At 45.4% G+C, this 17222-nt stretch overlaps 1 protein-coding gene across 5 annotated transcripts in view; it reads right to left on the bottom strand.

Moving 5' to 3' along the window:
* CCDC62 (coiled-coil domain containing 62) overlaps positions 1–17222 on the bottom strand; it is a 139341-nt gene that overhangs the window by 87455 nt on the left and 34664 nt on the right. For all 5 annotated transcript variants that reach the window (XM_085633602.1, XM_085633600.1, XM_085633601.1 and 2 more), the window contains exons 8-9: positions 11212–11300; positions 6053–6153 (exon numbers count right to left, since the gene is read on the bottom strand). In XM_085633602.1, coding sequence (XP_085489728.1) covers positions 6053–6153; positions 11212–11300 — 190 coding nt within the window. The remainder of the gene's footprint in view (positions 1–6052; positions 6154–11211; positions 11301–17222) is intronic.

The following is a 17222-nucleotide window of genomic DNA, read 5'->3' on the forward strand; positions in this document are numbered from 1 at the left end:
TTCTTGTAGATTTTTGTCGATTCTTCTCTCCAAAGTTTTGGAGCTAATTCACTGTTGATCCAGACCCAACAGTGGAAAAGAATTTAAAGATGGCGACCAAAGGTGGGAGCTTCCGGAGGAAGCGCGTAGACGTCACGAAGGAACCAAATGGTGGTATGTCGACGCCCACCTGGGCCACAAAAAAAAAAAGAGAAGAAATACAACAATTCCGGACCTAACCACTAGATGGCGGAATAATGCACGGCACAGTGAATCCAGAAAGAGTCAAACTGCAAAAATGAGACTGCACCATCAGCGGCACAGGGGAAGCCGGGCGCAGAGTGCAAAGGAGAAATAAGAGTGCCCCTAGAAACCAATGGAGATCCTTGGTTGAGGGGGAATGGCTGGAAGCTTGAACATGGAGGCTCGCTGAAGAAATTCCACGAGAGAAGAGGTAAGTGAGATAGTGGGGGAATGTCGGGACATGGTCAGTTGGGCAGTCAGTCATCGGGGCTGCAGGTTCAGGGGTGTCTTTAGGCATTGGGTCTCTCTCACTGATTCTGGTCGTGGTTGGGGGGACCCTTCAGGTTGAGTTTGCAGACATCGTGGGGGCGTTCAGAAGAGGTCGTCCAATGCTGGATCCCAGGTCAGGATCGCTGGGGAGACGTCAGTGGGCCACCTGGACTCAGACTGTCGGTGTCCGGTGCAGAGTGGTGCAAGTGCCGCAGATCTGCCTGAAACCAGAGTCCTTCAATGTGCTTCTGGCTGTACAAATCCGGTGTCCATGGGAGCCAAGAGTCTTTGTTGAAGACAGCATAGGTCCCCAGGGTTCTTGGCTGGCTGCGGGACATGCCGGTTTCTTGAAGGAGGAGACAGCCCGGTAGGGCTGGGGCCAAGTCAGTCATCGTCTTCTCCTCCACTGCTGCACAGCTCTTGAGTCCTCCTTCTTCGTAGGTCGTTGAATCTCAGGGAAGCCCTTAAATACTACATTTATGGGAGTTACTGAGGTCAGGGGGCAGTACCAATGGCTATTGTCCCCTAGGGTGACTATACCCTTTGGGTGCCCCTTCCTTTGGGGAGAGGGGCACATTCCTATTCCTATTGGGCCAAATTCTCCAATCCAAGATGGAGAATTTTCAAGAAAGGGTTTCACCTGAGCTCCTGGCGACCCTAGAGGTGTGCAAGGTCAAGGTGGACATTCCTACTCTGCTTACTAATTTTCACGCCTGTCCTGCTGCCAAAAGTTGGGCTAGAACAGAGAGGTGGGCATCTCCACTAGTTGGAGCTGCCCAAATCGGCATAACACAAGGTGAGAGCCTTTGAGGTTCACCGCTAAGTGTTGCTGTTCCTGCTAGGGGGAAGTGAGAAGCACCTCCACCCAGAGCAGGCTTTGTTTCTGACCTCCAAGAGCACAAAGGCTCACACCCCATGAGGTCAGAAACCGGTCAGGTGGTGGCTGACTGGCAAGGACCAGTCAGCGAATACAGTAGAAGTTGGTAGTTTTTCAGGGAACATCTCGGAGATGCCCTCTGAGTGCATTTTATAATAAATCCAACACTGTTCTCATTGTGGGTTTATTATGCTGAGATGTTTGATACCCAACTTCTCAGTCTTCAGTAAAGTCATAATGGAACTGTGGAGTTCATGTTGACAAACTCCCAGCCCATGTACTCAACATGGCTTCACTGCATTTACAAGAATGGATTCAGACACTGTAGGGGCATACTGCGCATGCAGCTATGCCCTCACCTGTGGTATAGTGCACCCTGCCTAACGGCTGTAAGGCCTGCCAGATGATGCACAGGCAGATGTAGGTAGGCTTGGTACCCAGGGAGGTGTGTCATGTTGACTTTTAGTTTAGTCACACCACAACACATAGCCTGCAATGGCAGGCTGTATGCGTTTTGGTGTGGGGCCCCTTAGGATGGCACAATACATGCTGCAGCCCTAAGGGACCCTCTCTGGTCACAAGCCCCTTAGTACCACTGGTACCTTTCACAAGGGACTTATATGTGGCCCAGATGTGTGCCAATTGTGGGAGCAATGCTACAGTTTTGGAAAAGTACACAGGTGCTGGAGCCTGGTTAGCAGGGTCCCAGCACACACTCAGTCAAGTTAGCATTAGGTATTTGGCAAAACGTTAGGGGGTTAACCATGCAAAAAGGGGCACCATTCTACAGGTGGCCACAAAACTGCACCAAACATACAAAATTAGCAGCACGAGGCGGCCGGATGTAGGGTGCAATTTCAGTGACTGGTGCCCAATGCTCTTCTCTTCAATGAGGATTCTTTTGTTGACAAACAGACTGCAGGTGTGGCACCGGCAGTTGCTGAAGGAAGACCAACAACAGCAGGGGTAAGTAGAGGTGTAGGGGGTCATAGGGCACTGTCTGTTCAGCTCACCAAGGTCTAGGGGCATCGGGTGCAGGGGTGTCTTTCGACATTGAGGTCTTCTTACCAGAGCTAGCTGAGGTCAGGAGGAGCCTTAGGATTCACACTACGGGCGCCATCGTGGAGATCAGGAGAGGGCAGTCACTGCGGGACTCGAGGTCAGGATCGCTGGGGAGACTTCACTGGACAGGTGAGCCACTCAGACTTGGGTCATGGGCATCAGGTGCAGAGTGGGCAGGAGTCACGGTTCCAGCTGGATCTGGAGCCCTTGGAGTAGATTTCTTCTGGACAGGTCCGCTGTCCATGGGAAATTGGAGTCTTTTTCAAAGGCAGCAGTCCTCCCAGTGCTTTAAGAGGTCGCTGGCTGCAAGATAGGTCGTAGGTTTGTCGAAGCTGGGGACAGGCTGGTAGGGATGGGGCCAGGGCAGTCGTCTTCTTCAGTCTTCTCTGCAGGGATGTTTTCTTTTGTCGTCGCAGATCTACTTTCCAGGTCTGAGAGAGCAACCTAAATACTAAATGTAGGGACGTTTTAAGGGAGTAGCAGGTAGGGCCAGTGGGCACCTCACCTGGGGCGACTACACCATCTATTATGCAACCAGGGCATAGACCTAGCCCTGATTGGAAGGGTTCCCCTATCTTCCTCTCCTTCCACACCTTAGGAGTGGGCTTGGCAGAGGTGGGCACACCTCCTATTCTTCCAGGTTTTTCCCCAGTTTACCTGCCTAAAGTGGGGGGTGTAAACCGGGGGCTGCCATCTGTTGCTAGGTGTTCACCGTATTTCGTCGAAGAGCCAGGTCTTGAGGTCCTTCAAGAATTTGGAGTGTTACTGTCTGTCGGAGGTGGAGAAGGAGGGTGTTCCATGCCTTGGCCGCGAAGAAGAAGGAACGACCTCCTGTTCTGGTCTGCTTGTTGCGCTGCACCGCTGCAAGGGAGAGCTGGCTAGAGCGGAGGGATCTTTGGGGTGCGTGGAACAAGAAGCGGTGGTTCATGTAGGTGGGTCCGGTGGGCTTTGTGGGCCTGGGTGAGAAGCTTGAAGGTGATTCTCTTCTCGACGGGGAGCCAGTGTAGTGTCCGCAGGTGTTGTGTGATGTGGCAGTGGCGCAGAAGGTTGAGGACTAGTCTGGCAGAGGCGTTCTGGACGTTCTTGAGTTTGCGGGTGAGGTTCGTGTTGATCCCGGCATAGAGTGCATTGCCGTAGACCAGTCTGTTGCTTATGGGGGCATGGGTGACTGTTTTCCTGTGTTCGAGGGGAATCCAGTTGAAGGTCTTTCGTAGGAGATGGAGGGTGCGGAAACAGGAATGACAGCGTTGATTTGGTGGTTCATTCTGAGTTCGGAGTCCAGGATGATTCCGAGATTACGTGCATGGTCAGTGGGGGAGGATGGGTTCCTGAGGGCGGGGGGCCACCAGGTGTCGTTCCAGGCATCGGGGGTGGGCCCATGATGAGTACTTCAGTGTTGTCCGAGTTTAATAGTAGGCGGCTGTTCTCCATCCACCTGGCGACTGCTTCCATTCCTTCTTGGAAGTTGTGTTCGGAGACGTTGGGTTCGTTGAAAAGGGAGAGAATGAGTTGGGTGTCATCTGCGTACGATACGATGTTGAGTCCGTGTGATTTGACAATGGATGCGAGCTAGGCCGTGTAGACGTTGAACAGGGTGGGGCTGATGGAGGATCCTTGGGGGGGCTCCGCAGGAGGTCGGTGTGGGATCTGAGAGGAAGGGAGGGAGTCTGACCCGCTGTGTTCTGCCGGAGAAGAATAAGCGGATCCAGTCGAGGGCTTTGGTCCAGATTACTTTGTCATGGAGTCTGCAGGCTAGGATGCGCTGTGACACTGTGTCGAAGGCTGCGGAGCGGTCCAGGAGGATGAGGGACACAGTCTCTCCTCTGTCGAGGAGGGAGCGGATGTTGTCTGTTGCGGCGAGAAGGGTGGTTTCGGTAATGTGGTTCTTCCTGAAGCCTGATTGGGAGGAGTGGAGGATGTTGTTTTCTTCTATGAAGGAGGCCAGTTGACTTTTGAGGGCTTTTTCAATGACTTTCGTCGGGTACGGGAGTAAGGAGATCGGTATGAAGTTCTTGTGTTCGATGTTGTCCGCCGAAGGTTTTTTGAAAAGAGGGTTGATCTCGGCGTGTTTCCAGTCGTCGGGGAAGGAGGCGGTCTCAAATGAGTGGTTAATGATTCGTCGAAGCTCTGGCGATGATGTCTGTGGCTCTGTGGAAGATGTGGTGGGGGCAGGGTTCCATGGGGGCCCCGAAATGGGTTGACTTCATAGTCTTCAGGGTGTCTTCAATGGTGAGGGTGGTCCAGCTGTCATGTGTCGGCTGCGTGGTGTAGGGAGCGGTGGGTGTAGGTTCCGGGTGTGGGTTGTCGTCTTCGAAGTTATCATAGATGGTCTTGATTTTGTGATGGAAGAAGGCGTTGAGTCTGTCGCATTGGTCCTGGGAGGGTGGGATGTCCTTTGTCTCACTGTTGGGTTGGGCGAACACTTTGATGATGCCGAAGATATCCTTGCTGTTGTGAGGGTGGGTGGAGATTTTGTCCTGGAGTGCTTTCTTTCTCGAGTACCTTAGGAGCTTGAGCTGAGCGACGGTGGCTGCTTTGAAGATGTCAAGGTAGGCTGTGGTTTTGGAGTTCCTCCATAATTTTTTGAGGTGTCTGCAGGTTCATCTAGATTCTCGGAGTTCGATGGAGAACCAGCCGGCTTTTTTGGCATGTGGGTTAGAAGTTCTCTCGAGGGGGGCGATGGTGTTGGCGCAGTCAATGATCCAGTTGTGTAGGGTGCGGGCGGCAGTGGTTTTGGTCGTCGTCCGAGGCAGTGGGAACGGAGCTGCTGAGGGAGACGGCGAGCTGGTCGTTGGAGATCTTGTTCCAGTTCCTGCACTGGAGCTGGTGTGGATGTTTGCAGGTGATGTTAGTTTTGAAGGTGAAGTGGACAGAGCGATGGTCCGTCCATGGGAGTTCGGAGGTGTGGCTGAAGGTGGAGTTTCCTGCTGTGACATCAGTGTTGATTTATTACAAGGAGCGGTTTGGTACCAAACACTCCTGGTTTCAGAGAAGCCATCATGGTGCTGGGGAACTCCAGTTGCTGAGTTTCCAGCCCATGTACTCCTTATGGCTTCCCTAGCATTTACAATACTTAAGAATGGACTAAAGTACTGTAGGGACATATCTACTCATGCGGATACGTCCTCATCTGTGGTATAGTGCATCCTGACTTAGAGATGTGAGGCTTGCTAGAAGGGTGACTACAGGCTGTGATTAGAGGCAGTGTTGGCTGGTATGGCACCCAGCCTGGGTGCCATGTCAACTTTGTCGTTTTTCCTCCCACAAGTGCATGCAAGTTGCAAGGGCTGTGGCATAGTCCTAGTGAGGGGGGTCCCAGGGGAACCTCTTCAGCTCTTAGGCCCCCAGGGTACCACTTACTAGGGCCTTACAGCGGGGCAGAAGTACTAATTGGGGATATGTTTTAGGGAAGAAGCACTGGCACAGGGGGTTCTGGCTGGCGGGAACCCTGTGCACTGCAATCGAAACCACATCAAAACCAGGTAAAAAGTGGGGGGGCTAACCATGTCAAAAGAGGTACTTTCTTAAAATGGTCATTTATAAACAAACCCCACACTAAATCAACTGTTTTAAAATACAGTTTGTTGAAATCTCTGCAGAAATAATTTAGGTCAAACGTACCTCATAACTTGCACTTCTTGCTCGTGTTTCTTCATAAGTTCTTGTGAGCTTTCAAAGTTGAGGTGGAGAAACTGCAGGTCACGCTGCTGCTTCAAGTAAATCTATATAAACAGAATTTTGGGAAACTGGTGTTATGTTGCATACATCTATAAGCGGGTATTTATTCTGAAAATGCAATGTTATTTGGTCAAATACGTTGCAAAATGATTAAATCTATAATTTCTAACTGAACAGGTTTAATTAAAAAAATTAAATGCATATCAGGCGGTTCTCATTCATAATGTAAATTGATAAAGCGACTACAAGTAGACATTGGCAGCAAGGACAGGTATAAGAGGATTCTAAACTTCCTGCTCAATGGCTGTGGATAGTACCACTGATTATATAAGGACAGCCTCTATAAAGATGCACATCTGATTAGAAAAACACACATACATGCCCCTCACCTACTCTTTTCTTCCCTAGGCACCAGGGGGATTCACCCCGGACATCCTTGCCGGCTATACCTCCATTAGAGCGTATAGACAACACCACCAACATTACTCATGCTCCTTCTGGGACATAGGTAACCACGTGTATGGCGGGCAGGGAGGGAGTTTCATAGTTCCTTTTCAATCGAAAGTTACAAATGTTGTACAAATATGTATCAAGCAGCATGAGTGTTGAAAATTGTATTGTGTACACGACAGTTAATGTTTTGAGACCAAAACTGCCCGAGAAAAATACTTCTATCGGACATTGTGGTCTAAATTGTAATATAAAAATGCAATGATATCTAACACTGCATGAGATTGAAAAACACCAATAAAGTATGTACAAAAAAAGGGGCAGCCTCTAAAGCCAATATCACCAATCCCTAGTATAAACAAGAACATTGCGGATGCATGTCCAGAAGTGGATAGCAAGCGCACTTTTTATTCAGCGAAATTCGATGATAGAGTATTTAGTGCCATGATTAAGCACCAGGTATGTCATTGAAACAAAATGGAAGATTGGTACTAGATGACCTGCCAAACCTCTCCTTTCATCATCACTTCTAATGCCCTATTGTTGTAATGCCAATCACCTCAAGCCAAACTGCCCAACATGCTCCTACCAATTTTCGTCCTGTAGGTCCAATCCTCAATCTCTCCATCTCTCAAACTTGTGCACTACTGAGTATAAATCAAAAGAAAGAATGAGTCAATTTATACCATGCACAGCTACTCAAAGGAGTGTCCCAGTGCTAAAAGCAAAAGATACAAAACTGACAAATCAGCGAGGAAACAATGGGCAGGTTTTTAAAGCGTTCCTAAAAGAAAGTTTGTGATGAGTGGTGCACAGGATATAAAGAAGCCGGTTCCATTTAGTGCTGGCGATAACCGTTAAGGAACAGCCTCCCATTCTAGCGTGATGAAACCTAGGAACAGAAACCAGCAAGGCAGAGCAGAACGAAGGAATCATAAGGGGTGATGGTTCGTGATCCTCTTAGTCAGATACTGTGGTCCATGCTTATAAAAGGCCCAATGCATGATGGAAAGAGCTTTAAAAATGATCCTTTTCCCAACAGGAAGCCAGTGCAGATTGCCAAGATGTTTGAACATATGTTCACATTTGGTGAAGGCTGCCACGTTCTGGAACACTTGAAGTTTATTGATTGATTTGATATAGTAATTTTTAATAGAATCAAGCAGAGCGAAACATTCGACGGTTAAGATCTGGTGATGAAAAGACAGCATCCAATTTAACACCCAGGTTTTTAAACGTGCAGGAAGGCCTGGGGAAGGGGGTGGTTGGGGAGGGAGGGAGAGGAAGATCAATAGGCCAGCAATCGTTCAGCCAGTGCTTACTCTGCTGCCTGAACAAGAAGATTTCAGTTTTCTCTGTATTGGATTGCAAGTGAATGCACAGCCAGTGCACTATGCCATGCATGCAGAATTTGAAAGACCCAGTATTATCCAATGCAGATGGATCTATAGTGATGATCAATTGCGTGTCACCTGCATATGAAATGGTTTTCAAGCCACAGGATTGATTACATTAGCCAAAGGGGCCACATAAATGTTAAACAAAATAGGGCTCAGCGAGGAGCCCTTTGGCACCCTAAGGCCAGCCTTTTGCGAGATTACGTGACTGGAAGTAGCCAGATTTCTAGCTCCCTTCCCTCAAGGAAAGACTTTAACCAGCTCTAGGCAGGCCTACCAACACTAACCGCTGACAAGCACTGCACCAGGATAGGATGGTACAGTCTCAAATGCACCCCAAGAACACTACTTGCCTTTTCAAAGGCAGATCATCTGTAAACAAGAATACATTTATTACCAGCAAGCTTAACTCATTTTTTCCTATACACTTCCATGCCCTACCCAAAACCTGGAGCCAGACCCGTGATTCTTGCGACACCTGGCGCTCTCCTCGATGATGGCACCACCACCAGCCTTGCTCCATGGAAATTATTATAAATTCTTCTATTTCCCTCCCAAATATTACCACCTTCTGAATCTAGCTTTTCCACCAGATTGGTCCCTCTCCTTCTGACCATATCCTCCACATCCATGCCTCACTCCAATATGTGGGCGCATATGAACCCATGAACAATTCCTGCCATTTTGAACTTTTGAATGTGGGCCTTGGTTACTTGCTTCTATTGATGCCTCGCCTGTCCTACCCCTCAAGTACTCCTTGTGCCTAATAAATAGGACCCTTTGTTCTGCCACTAGTTTGACACCTTTTTAGCCCTGAACGCTACTTTAACTGCCACCCTGGACCAAGCCCACCATTCAAAACTTAAGGCAATGCATTCCCTCAGGTCAGAGCAAGAAATCAATACAATCACTAACAAAATCAGCGCATTGTTCAGTTTGTTTAACTTCCAATTACTGATTTCTTTTCGAAGCTTCCGATCCCTGCCAACTATTCATGGAACAAAAATCTCTCCTGCTTACCTCCTCAGTCTGTCATTAACTACACACTGCCACCCTATGACATCACATCCTTCTATGTTAAAATCAAATTTGTAAACCTATCACTGATCTCACATGCTGTGCCCTCTCCTCCTGCCCACCCATACACTATTTCTGTCCCTTCATACAAACTTCTCAGAACAAACACCATGCTGCTATCTGCAAGCTATTCTTGCATCCACTGTAAGACCACTCTAGCATCACTCCCTCTCTGATGAACTCTGTCTTAGAACTCCCTTTTATTCCCTTCCTGCACAAACCAAGGAAGCACAATTTATGTAAGCAAAATTGCTGCCTCCTTTAGGTTAACTTATTACCCATCGTCTAACAATCCCAAACTATTCTCCTTCCCACCCATAACTTGCTTTAACCAATTCCTCAAACAATAATAAGTAAGTAATGTTTCCGCTACTTGTAACCCAAAGGTACTGCACTGCCTTGTGTTGAAGACAGAAGAAACAATCATATCAGTCACTGAAAATTCTACCACAACATTATCACCTGACAACAGTGGCTGGCTTGGACTGACATACTTACTGTTCTCTTTAAAACTCACATGTGGCATTATTTTTTATCTACCAACATATTTTTAGCACCCTCAAGATATGTATTGATCTCACATTCTCCTGAAAGGCTTTGATCTGTAACATCCACAGTACTCATTCTAATCCCTGGCAAAAACATATTAATTTAACACTCACACCCTATTCAATCTATCTCCTTCATAATCACTTCCTTCAGACATCAAGCAGAGTAAATCACAGGACACAACAGAATGCTCATCCTGCCATTTAAATCAGCAGCCACCTTCGCACCTCCTTTCTCCCAATAAACCATCTCTAGCTACTCCTGTAGTTGTTGATAAGCCCAAACCCCATCAGAGTACCCAAAAACATCACTAGGCTACATTGGTTTTAGATACTTTGCCATCCAAGCACCCTTCTCTCAGCAGGCATGGAGCCTGGACTTTAGCGCAACTATATACTTCCCAATAAGTCTGCATTAACCACCATCTCCTACTTTGAACATACACAATAGCTACAAAGCTCACCACACTAATAATAAAAAGTGAATGCTTCTAAAGACTATGGTCTATTTCCTTTCCGTAGGTTCTACATCCGCACCTTCAAAGTTTGTGTTGTCACCACGATATAATCAATCACCTTTTTCGAGGATGAAATGTTCTACTTCTGACAATGCCATGTGGAGATGGTGGGTTGGGTAGGTAGGTTTGATTATTTCTTTTAAGCATATTGGAACTTCTTCTAGATGGTTTTCTGTACAACAGTGACAGTGATGCTATAATCCTTGAGGCAACCTTCTGCCAGTGGGTTTTTTAAGAATGAAAGAGATCACTAGAAGTTATTATGAACAACTGTGCTGTTATAAATGTTTTTTGTCGAAATAAACTGAACTTTACCGTTTCTATAAAGAAGCAAAATATAATTCATGCTTATTGAATTAGAACATCTGGATAGGTCTATGCTTCATTTTTGCTTAAACACTTGTTAGATATAACCTACCATAATATGTAGCTAAAACATTTGGTCTAACCTACATCTTGTTGCAGCTGAAATAAAAGATGGAGACTATGGCTCAATGTGTCTACAGGGCATGATTCACGTTACAGCTCTACGTAGCTGAGAAGACAATATAGCCTGTGGCTCTGTGTAGATAAAAGGTCCAGAGGCTTTGGCTCTCTGTAGCTAAAAGTCATGCTATAGCGTGAGGTTTCATGTCACTAAAATACATACTATTGCCTAGGGCTCAGGATATTACATTATTACCTCCAGTTATGTAATTAAATGCATGGCTAGCAAATATTCTGGGATTGCAAATTAACCCTTAGGTTGCATCATGTAAACCCATGTCTAACATTTATGTACTTTTTTGGGGTAAATGGTACATGATCAAAACTCACTGAACTTTCAACAATGCAAAACTGATGCATGGTGTTACAAATTCTACTCTGTGATCCTTCAACAACATACCAAGGACTGAAAAAAGAAAGGGAAAAAAGAAGCAAAACAATGCATGCAGCTATGTGCATAAAAATTGTACAGACATTTTCATTGTTAATGGATGACCCAACTGTGGCACAACATAGAAAGTGAAGAGTACATGAATATACACAAGCTCAAAGTTGAGTGCTTTGGTCATTATGTAGTTGTGTAGAAGGGTGGCTCATTTGCCAGAGTTAACGACTCAAAAGCGTACCTGCCGCAGGTTGTACAGCTCTGTATCCATCCGTTCATGCTTCGACTTTGCCAATTCCAAAAGTTGATCTTTCCGCTTCTCTCTCTCAGCTATGTTTTTTTTTTTTTTTTTTTTTAAAAAGGTACAAAATTCTGGCATCAGAGTTTACATACACAGTGATTACAAATGAATTTTGCAAAGCTTTTAATACAACAACGTAGACCAAAGAGCAAGAGCTCTTCACCAAGCTACAAAGTGGTTAGAAAATACAACTTAGTGCATATTGCACAAACTAGTCTCTGCGAAGTAGCAAATCTGTGGCCTAAATATTTATATACCATCTTGACTAAGACAAAATCAAAAACTCAAGTGTCCACTGATATAACATGAACTAGCCTAGGTGGAGAATTGAAAAGTAATTCATAAAATTAGTGTTTCACTAGCTGCATTATTGTTTTATAAGCTTCATTCTATTATTTAAAAAAATGAAGGCTTCATTATATAAATACACCTGTGGTAGGTCAGGAAGTTACCTTTTTGTTGACTGTATGAGGCTTAAGCAATTAGAATTAATCAAAGGCTTAGGAACATATGTAAGAAGCATTTTAGAAGTCCGACAGCAAAAATGCTTTTACATATGTACAAAACACAAATTGTAATTCGGTAACATGTTACCATATCGCAATTTGTTTTTGCAATTCGGTATTTGGAAGGGGTGCGTTTTGGGCATCCCTTCCAAATATCGGTTGCTAAATGGGATGACTGAATGTGTAGCAACTGAATTAGAGTTACAAAACATTCATATTTTACCTGCTCCTTGGAGGTGGTAACCCACTCGCAAATGGGAAGAGGTTCCCAGGGGACCCTTTCCCCTTTGAGAATGGAAAACAAATATTTTTTCTTTTCCTTTTTTTTTGTAATTATTTTTTATGAACAAAAACAAACTTCAGCAGTTGCATGACAACACAGGAGGAGCAGATCAATAGGCATCAGCGGTGCAGCAGGCAATATACAAAATACAATCGTGCATGGTGAAAGGTCTAGGGCGACGGGGGATCGCCACACGCAGGGGTCACAGGGGGCTGACAAATATCTCCACGATAGGAGTTCCACAAGCCCCACACACGAGACCATTTTTGGGGACATCCACGTGACACATATACAGTCTTTTCTCTAAACATTGCCCAATCCATGTCTTTCTCCCATTCCTGTGCCGTGGGCGGAACCGATGCCCCCCCCAATCGCTGGGCAATATTCCTCTTGGCTAGCATTAGCCCCAAAGTCACCCACTGCGTCAAGCAGACATTCAAGTCAGTCGGTTCCCAAATGTTCAGGAGACACCTACGGGCCTCCACTCAGAGCTGCGCTGACAGAACAGTATTGATAATGTTGTGAATATCACGCCAGTAGGGTTGGATCTGCGTACATTCCCAAAGTATGTGAAAAAAAGTCCCCAGCTGACCACATCCGCGCCTGCAGGCTCCCTCTTCCACCCTTCCCATTCGTACTAGTTGGGGCCCTGTTACATAGACACGGTGAAGGAGTTTTAATTGGACGAGACGGAAACGAGCTGGTATAGCTACAACCCTGGGAGAGGAGACTGCCTCCTGCCATTCCTCATCATCCATTTCTATGCCATCCCTGGTCCACTTCTCTTGAAGAGCCAGGAGGGGATCCGGGACGTTATTGACCAGTTTTTTATATATCAGAGAGATGGTGCTGTCAGGGAGATGACCATCCAGCACCCTATCTTCCAGTGGGGATGATTCCGGCAGCGTGGTCCCGGGCTGTAAATGTGTGCGAAGCGCGTGTCGAACCTGTGTGTATCGGAAGCGCTCTGATTCGGCCAGGCTATATTGCTGCTGTAACGATGCAAAAGACTTAATATCAGATTTATCCCACAAATCCCCTATGCATGCAATACCTATGAGATCCCATTTGTTAAATCCCTTACTCTTCCATAGGTCACCCAGTTGCTCGGAATCCCATAACGGTGTTGCGAGCGTCAAATTCCGTCTCCAGCCTAGGCGATTGGTGGCTGCATGCCAAACGTGTACTGAATGGTTGGTGGGGCCTAGAATAAAGGGCTCTATTAAAGGTCCCCCCAGAGAGGAGCCACCTATCCATGTTATATCCCTGGTCACATGGCTGAGCACAGGTGCAGTGGTTGATAGAGGACAGATGGGACGCCCAATAATACAATCGATGTCTGGGAGGCTGATGCCTCCGTCATACCAATTTAGGGAAAGCTTGCCGAGAGCGATGCAAGGTTTACCGTTCCACAGCAGATCCCGTTGGAGGCTCTCGACCTCTCGGAAATAGGACGGGGGTATCAGATCCATGGAATTCTGAAGGGCATACAGGAATTGGGGCAGAGACATCATCTTAAAAAGGGCAGCCTTACCTAGCAGAGAGAGGGGGAGCGCCTTCCACCTGGCAATGTCTTTGCGCAGCTGAAGCAGGGGGGGCTGAAGGTTGCGGGAATAACGAAGAGAGGAAGATACTCAGATAGGTAAACCTTGGTACAAATTTGCAGTGGGCACCCACACGTCGGAATCGGGGGCTCACCCGCCACCATGAACAGGAGGGATTTGCTCCAATTTATGGAATAGCCGGAATACCGTCCAAAAATCGTGAAGATATCCAAGACCAACAAATATTTTTTTAAGAGAAAGCAATGGTCCCACAGACCATTCCCTCTTCGTAAAAAAATGAAAACCTTAAGGTTTCATTTTTTTACATTTTTAAACGCATCCCGTTTTCCTTCAAGGAAAACAAGCTGCATTCAATAAAAATAAAAAAGATTGCTTTATTAAAAAGCAATCACAGACATGGTGGTCTGACCTCAGTAGGCCACCATGCCTGTGATAGCTGTGATCCCCAATGGGTCGCAAACTGCGACCTACCTCATTAATATTCTTGAGGTAGGTCAATTTGTGACCCACGATGAATCTCTAAATTAAACTCAATCTGTTTCATACATAAGGAATATCGATTTCCTAATTGTGATTCACAGGGAATCGCAATTAAGAAATTGGTATTCCTAATGTTTGTACATCTGGCCCTTAATTCACTCAATAATCTTATTAGTTCATCAATTTATTTAGGAGTTTTGGAAATAATGCATGTATACATGTAATGCACCAAACACCGAAGGGAGAGTGTAAGTGGGGCCTTTTGCACCTATTACACTCGTACAACTTCAAGGCCTACTTTTGAGGTTAGCAAACAACAAACAACTGTAGTTTTTGTGTAGCGGCAATCATGAGGTAGCTTGCTTCTTTAGCACATAACAGACAATGAAAAGGGTTTCTAGGGTGTACCCCAGATCACATCCCCATATTGGGCTACAGATACTATCAGCAACTGGATCGTCCCCTACTTTTAATGCTCTGTGACGATAACTGTAGTTATGTACGTCAAGAGCCCCACAATGTGGCCTTACAGAGAGCATCTGATAACTGATTGATGCACTGTCATAAAAAACTTGGCATATTAATGAAGCAATGTGTAACTTGTTGAGTGTTGTAATGTATGCAACTGTAATCTGTTTGAAGATAAAAATGCAATAAAGGCAACTAAAAAAACAAAAAACAACCTTCTACTCACGAGCAGGTGTCAAACGGCCCAATGTCATTTTTGAAGTAGTTGGGCATCTCCATCCATAAGGTACACTTCATTTCGAGGCTAATATACTAACCTGTTGTAAAAGAACACTCTCCAGGAAGTAACCTCTCCCTTTCCGCCATTCAGGGCTATCACAAAGTGAGTGAGCTCTGGAAGACTTCTTGAAACTGAATAGTATACAGTGAAGAAGCTTGTAAACCGAAAAAAGTGTTGCCATAATTATAAGCTAATACCTCTTCAATGGACAATATGATACACACAAAACCCAACCTCTCTGACAATGTCTGGCACATAGTCCTTAAGACAATGAGTAGGAACTAACCTGATTGCTGTCACTGCAGGCCGCAGCTTAAGGCGCAGAGACAGAGCATCAGGGGGTGGGGAGAGTAAAGAGGATGCAGCAGGTTCTGCTACTTTTTGTGCAGTCCCAGGTCTGATGATCTTGCCTGGCACAGGCTTGATGGAGATCTAGTTTGAATGGCAATGTTTAGACAGTACTAAAATGGGCACAGTTAAACACTAACATAATACTTCAGTCTTCCAGGTAGGGCTCAAGATCCTAATCTGGGAACCTGCAATAAGGTTTTTTTTCCTCATAAAAATGTGAATCCAGATGCCCATGGCTGACCAGTTTAAAAACAAAAGAGGAATTTAGCCCCTCTGCAAGAGGAACACGCGGTCCTGTTGATATTCAAACAGATTGTAGATAGAAATTCTGAAATGAGAGTCCAGGCACCTGAACACAAGAGTGAATTGAAGTGGTAGGGAAAAGCAGCATCACCCTATTAGGACATCACATCCTGGGATAATGAAATTGTATATTGCAGGAGTAAAGAGTTTTATTGAATATTTGTCAGTGGTTTCAAAGCTAGCATCTTACAGAAAAAAGGACTTCACTATGAATTGTTTGCCATAATTCACATGGCTTACTTTATTTGCAGGACAATTAGCCTACCTAAACAAATAATAAAGATAAATGGATGGTTAACAGCATTTCTTCTTTCAGTGCTGGTAAGACAAAAAGGTTCTTTCATAATAACAATGTTGCTCTCAGAGGATTATTAAGCACAACTAATAAGCTCATCTTTGAAAGCCAATCTTTGATGAACACATCTACAACTGAATCCTCCCTAGTGTGTGAAAATAAACATTGTAAGCAAAGAATCCTGTAGGAATAAATTATAATCACTGTCCCTCACTGCTCTTTATTTTTCAGTCTTGTTAAATCTTACTCTATATTATAAATGTACTGCAAAAGCAAAGCACATTTTACAATGCATATCTAACATCCTGGCACTCATAAAAAAACTGTAGCAATTGCATGTTTACATATTTTAAATTATGGCACATAATTTCCCCCCACCCCCCCAAAAAAATATACATTTCTCAAAACATTGACAGACATATCTGCAGTTTCAGGTAAACAATGAAAAGGAAACTGAGAATTAGATGCTCCAAATCTTTCTAAAGTAATAAATCATGTAATATGTTAAATACATAATGGACAAGTTACTTACCTTCGGTTACGCCTTATCTGTTAGAGACAGGATCTAGCCGCAGATTCCTTCTCTTAGAATCCTCCCCAAGTGCCAGACTGGATCCAGAAATGTTCTCAGCAGTACCTGTGCATTGGTAGAGGGCATCGAGTGACTCTGCATCGTCTCCGTCTAACGGAGTCCACATAAGCCCGTCCTCAATGCGCCAATGTCAGTTTCTTTATGACCCTTTCCGCGCCAACAACACAGAGTCACATAGAGAAGCAGCCTCAGGACACAGTGTGCCAAAAAGGGAAAAATCCTGTAACAAGTACAGATAGAAAGAACCGTAGTAGAATGCAAAGAGGGGGATATAGGAGACCACAGGGCCGGTAGTTCGCAGAGCGGGTAAGATGGGTGGGTCGATATGGAATCTGTAGCTAGATTCGGTCTCTACCAGATAAGGCATTACCGAAGGTAAGTAACTTGTCTATCTGATAGAAACATCTAGCCGCAGATTCCTCATCTTAGAATCAGATACCCAAGCAATACAATCCCCGGAGGAGGGGCTGCAAACCGACTTCACTAAAGATCCCCAAAGAGGTAAAGTCCAAAAGATAGATGGGAACAAACTATCAGAAAAATGATAGGTGAAGCAAGCTGTTCACTGAAGGACAGATCTCCAAGAAGGACTATGAAAAGCCTGTAGGGAGTAGAAAGTAAAAAGACCGTGAGAAACACGGTATAGAACCAGCAAAGGAGGATGCCCCAAAAAGGGACGCAACTCATGATCGGGGGATAAAAAGGGACCAAGGACAATAGTCCATAGAGGCCAGGCTCAAAACCAATGGATGGAGCATACATAGCAAGCTCGGATGCAGCGAACACATACAAAGTATACAAAGTATAAAAACGCCCACCAATCATAAT

The sequence above is a fragment of the Triturus cristatus genome, chromosome 11 (assembly GCF_964204655.1).
Source record: "Triturus cristatus chromosome 11, aTriCri1.1, whole genome shotgun sequence".
Classification (NCBI taxonomy): Eukaryota; Metazoa; Chordata; class Amphibia; order Caudata; family Salamandridae; genus Triturus; species Triturus cristatus.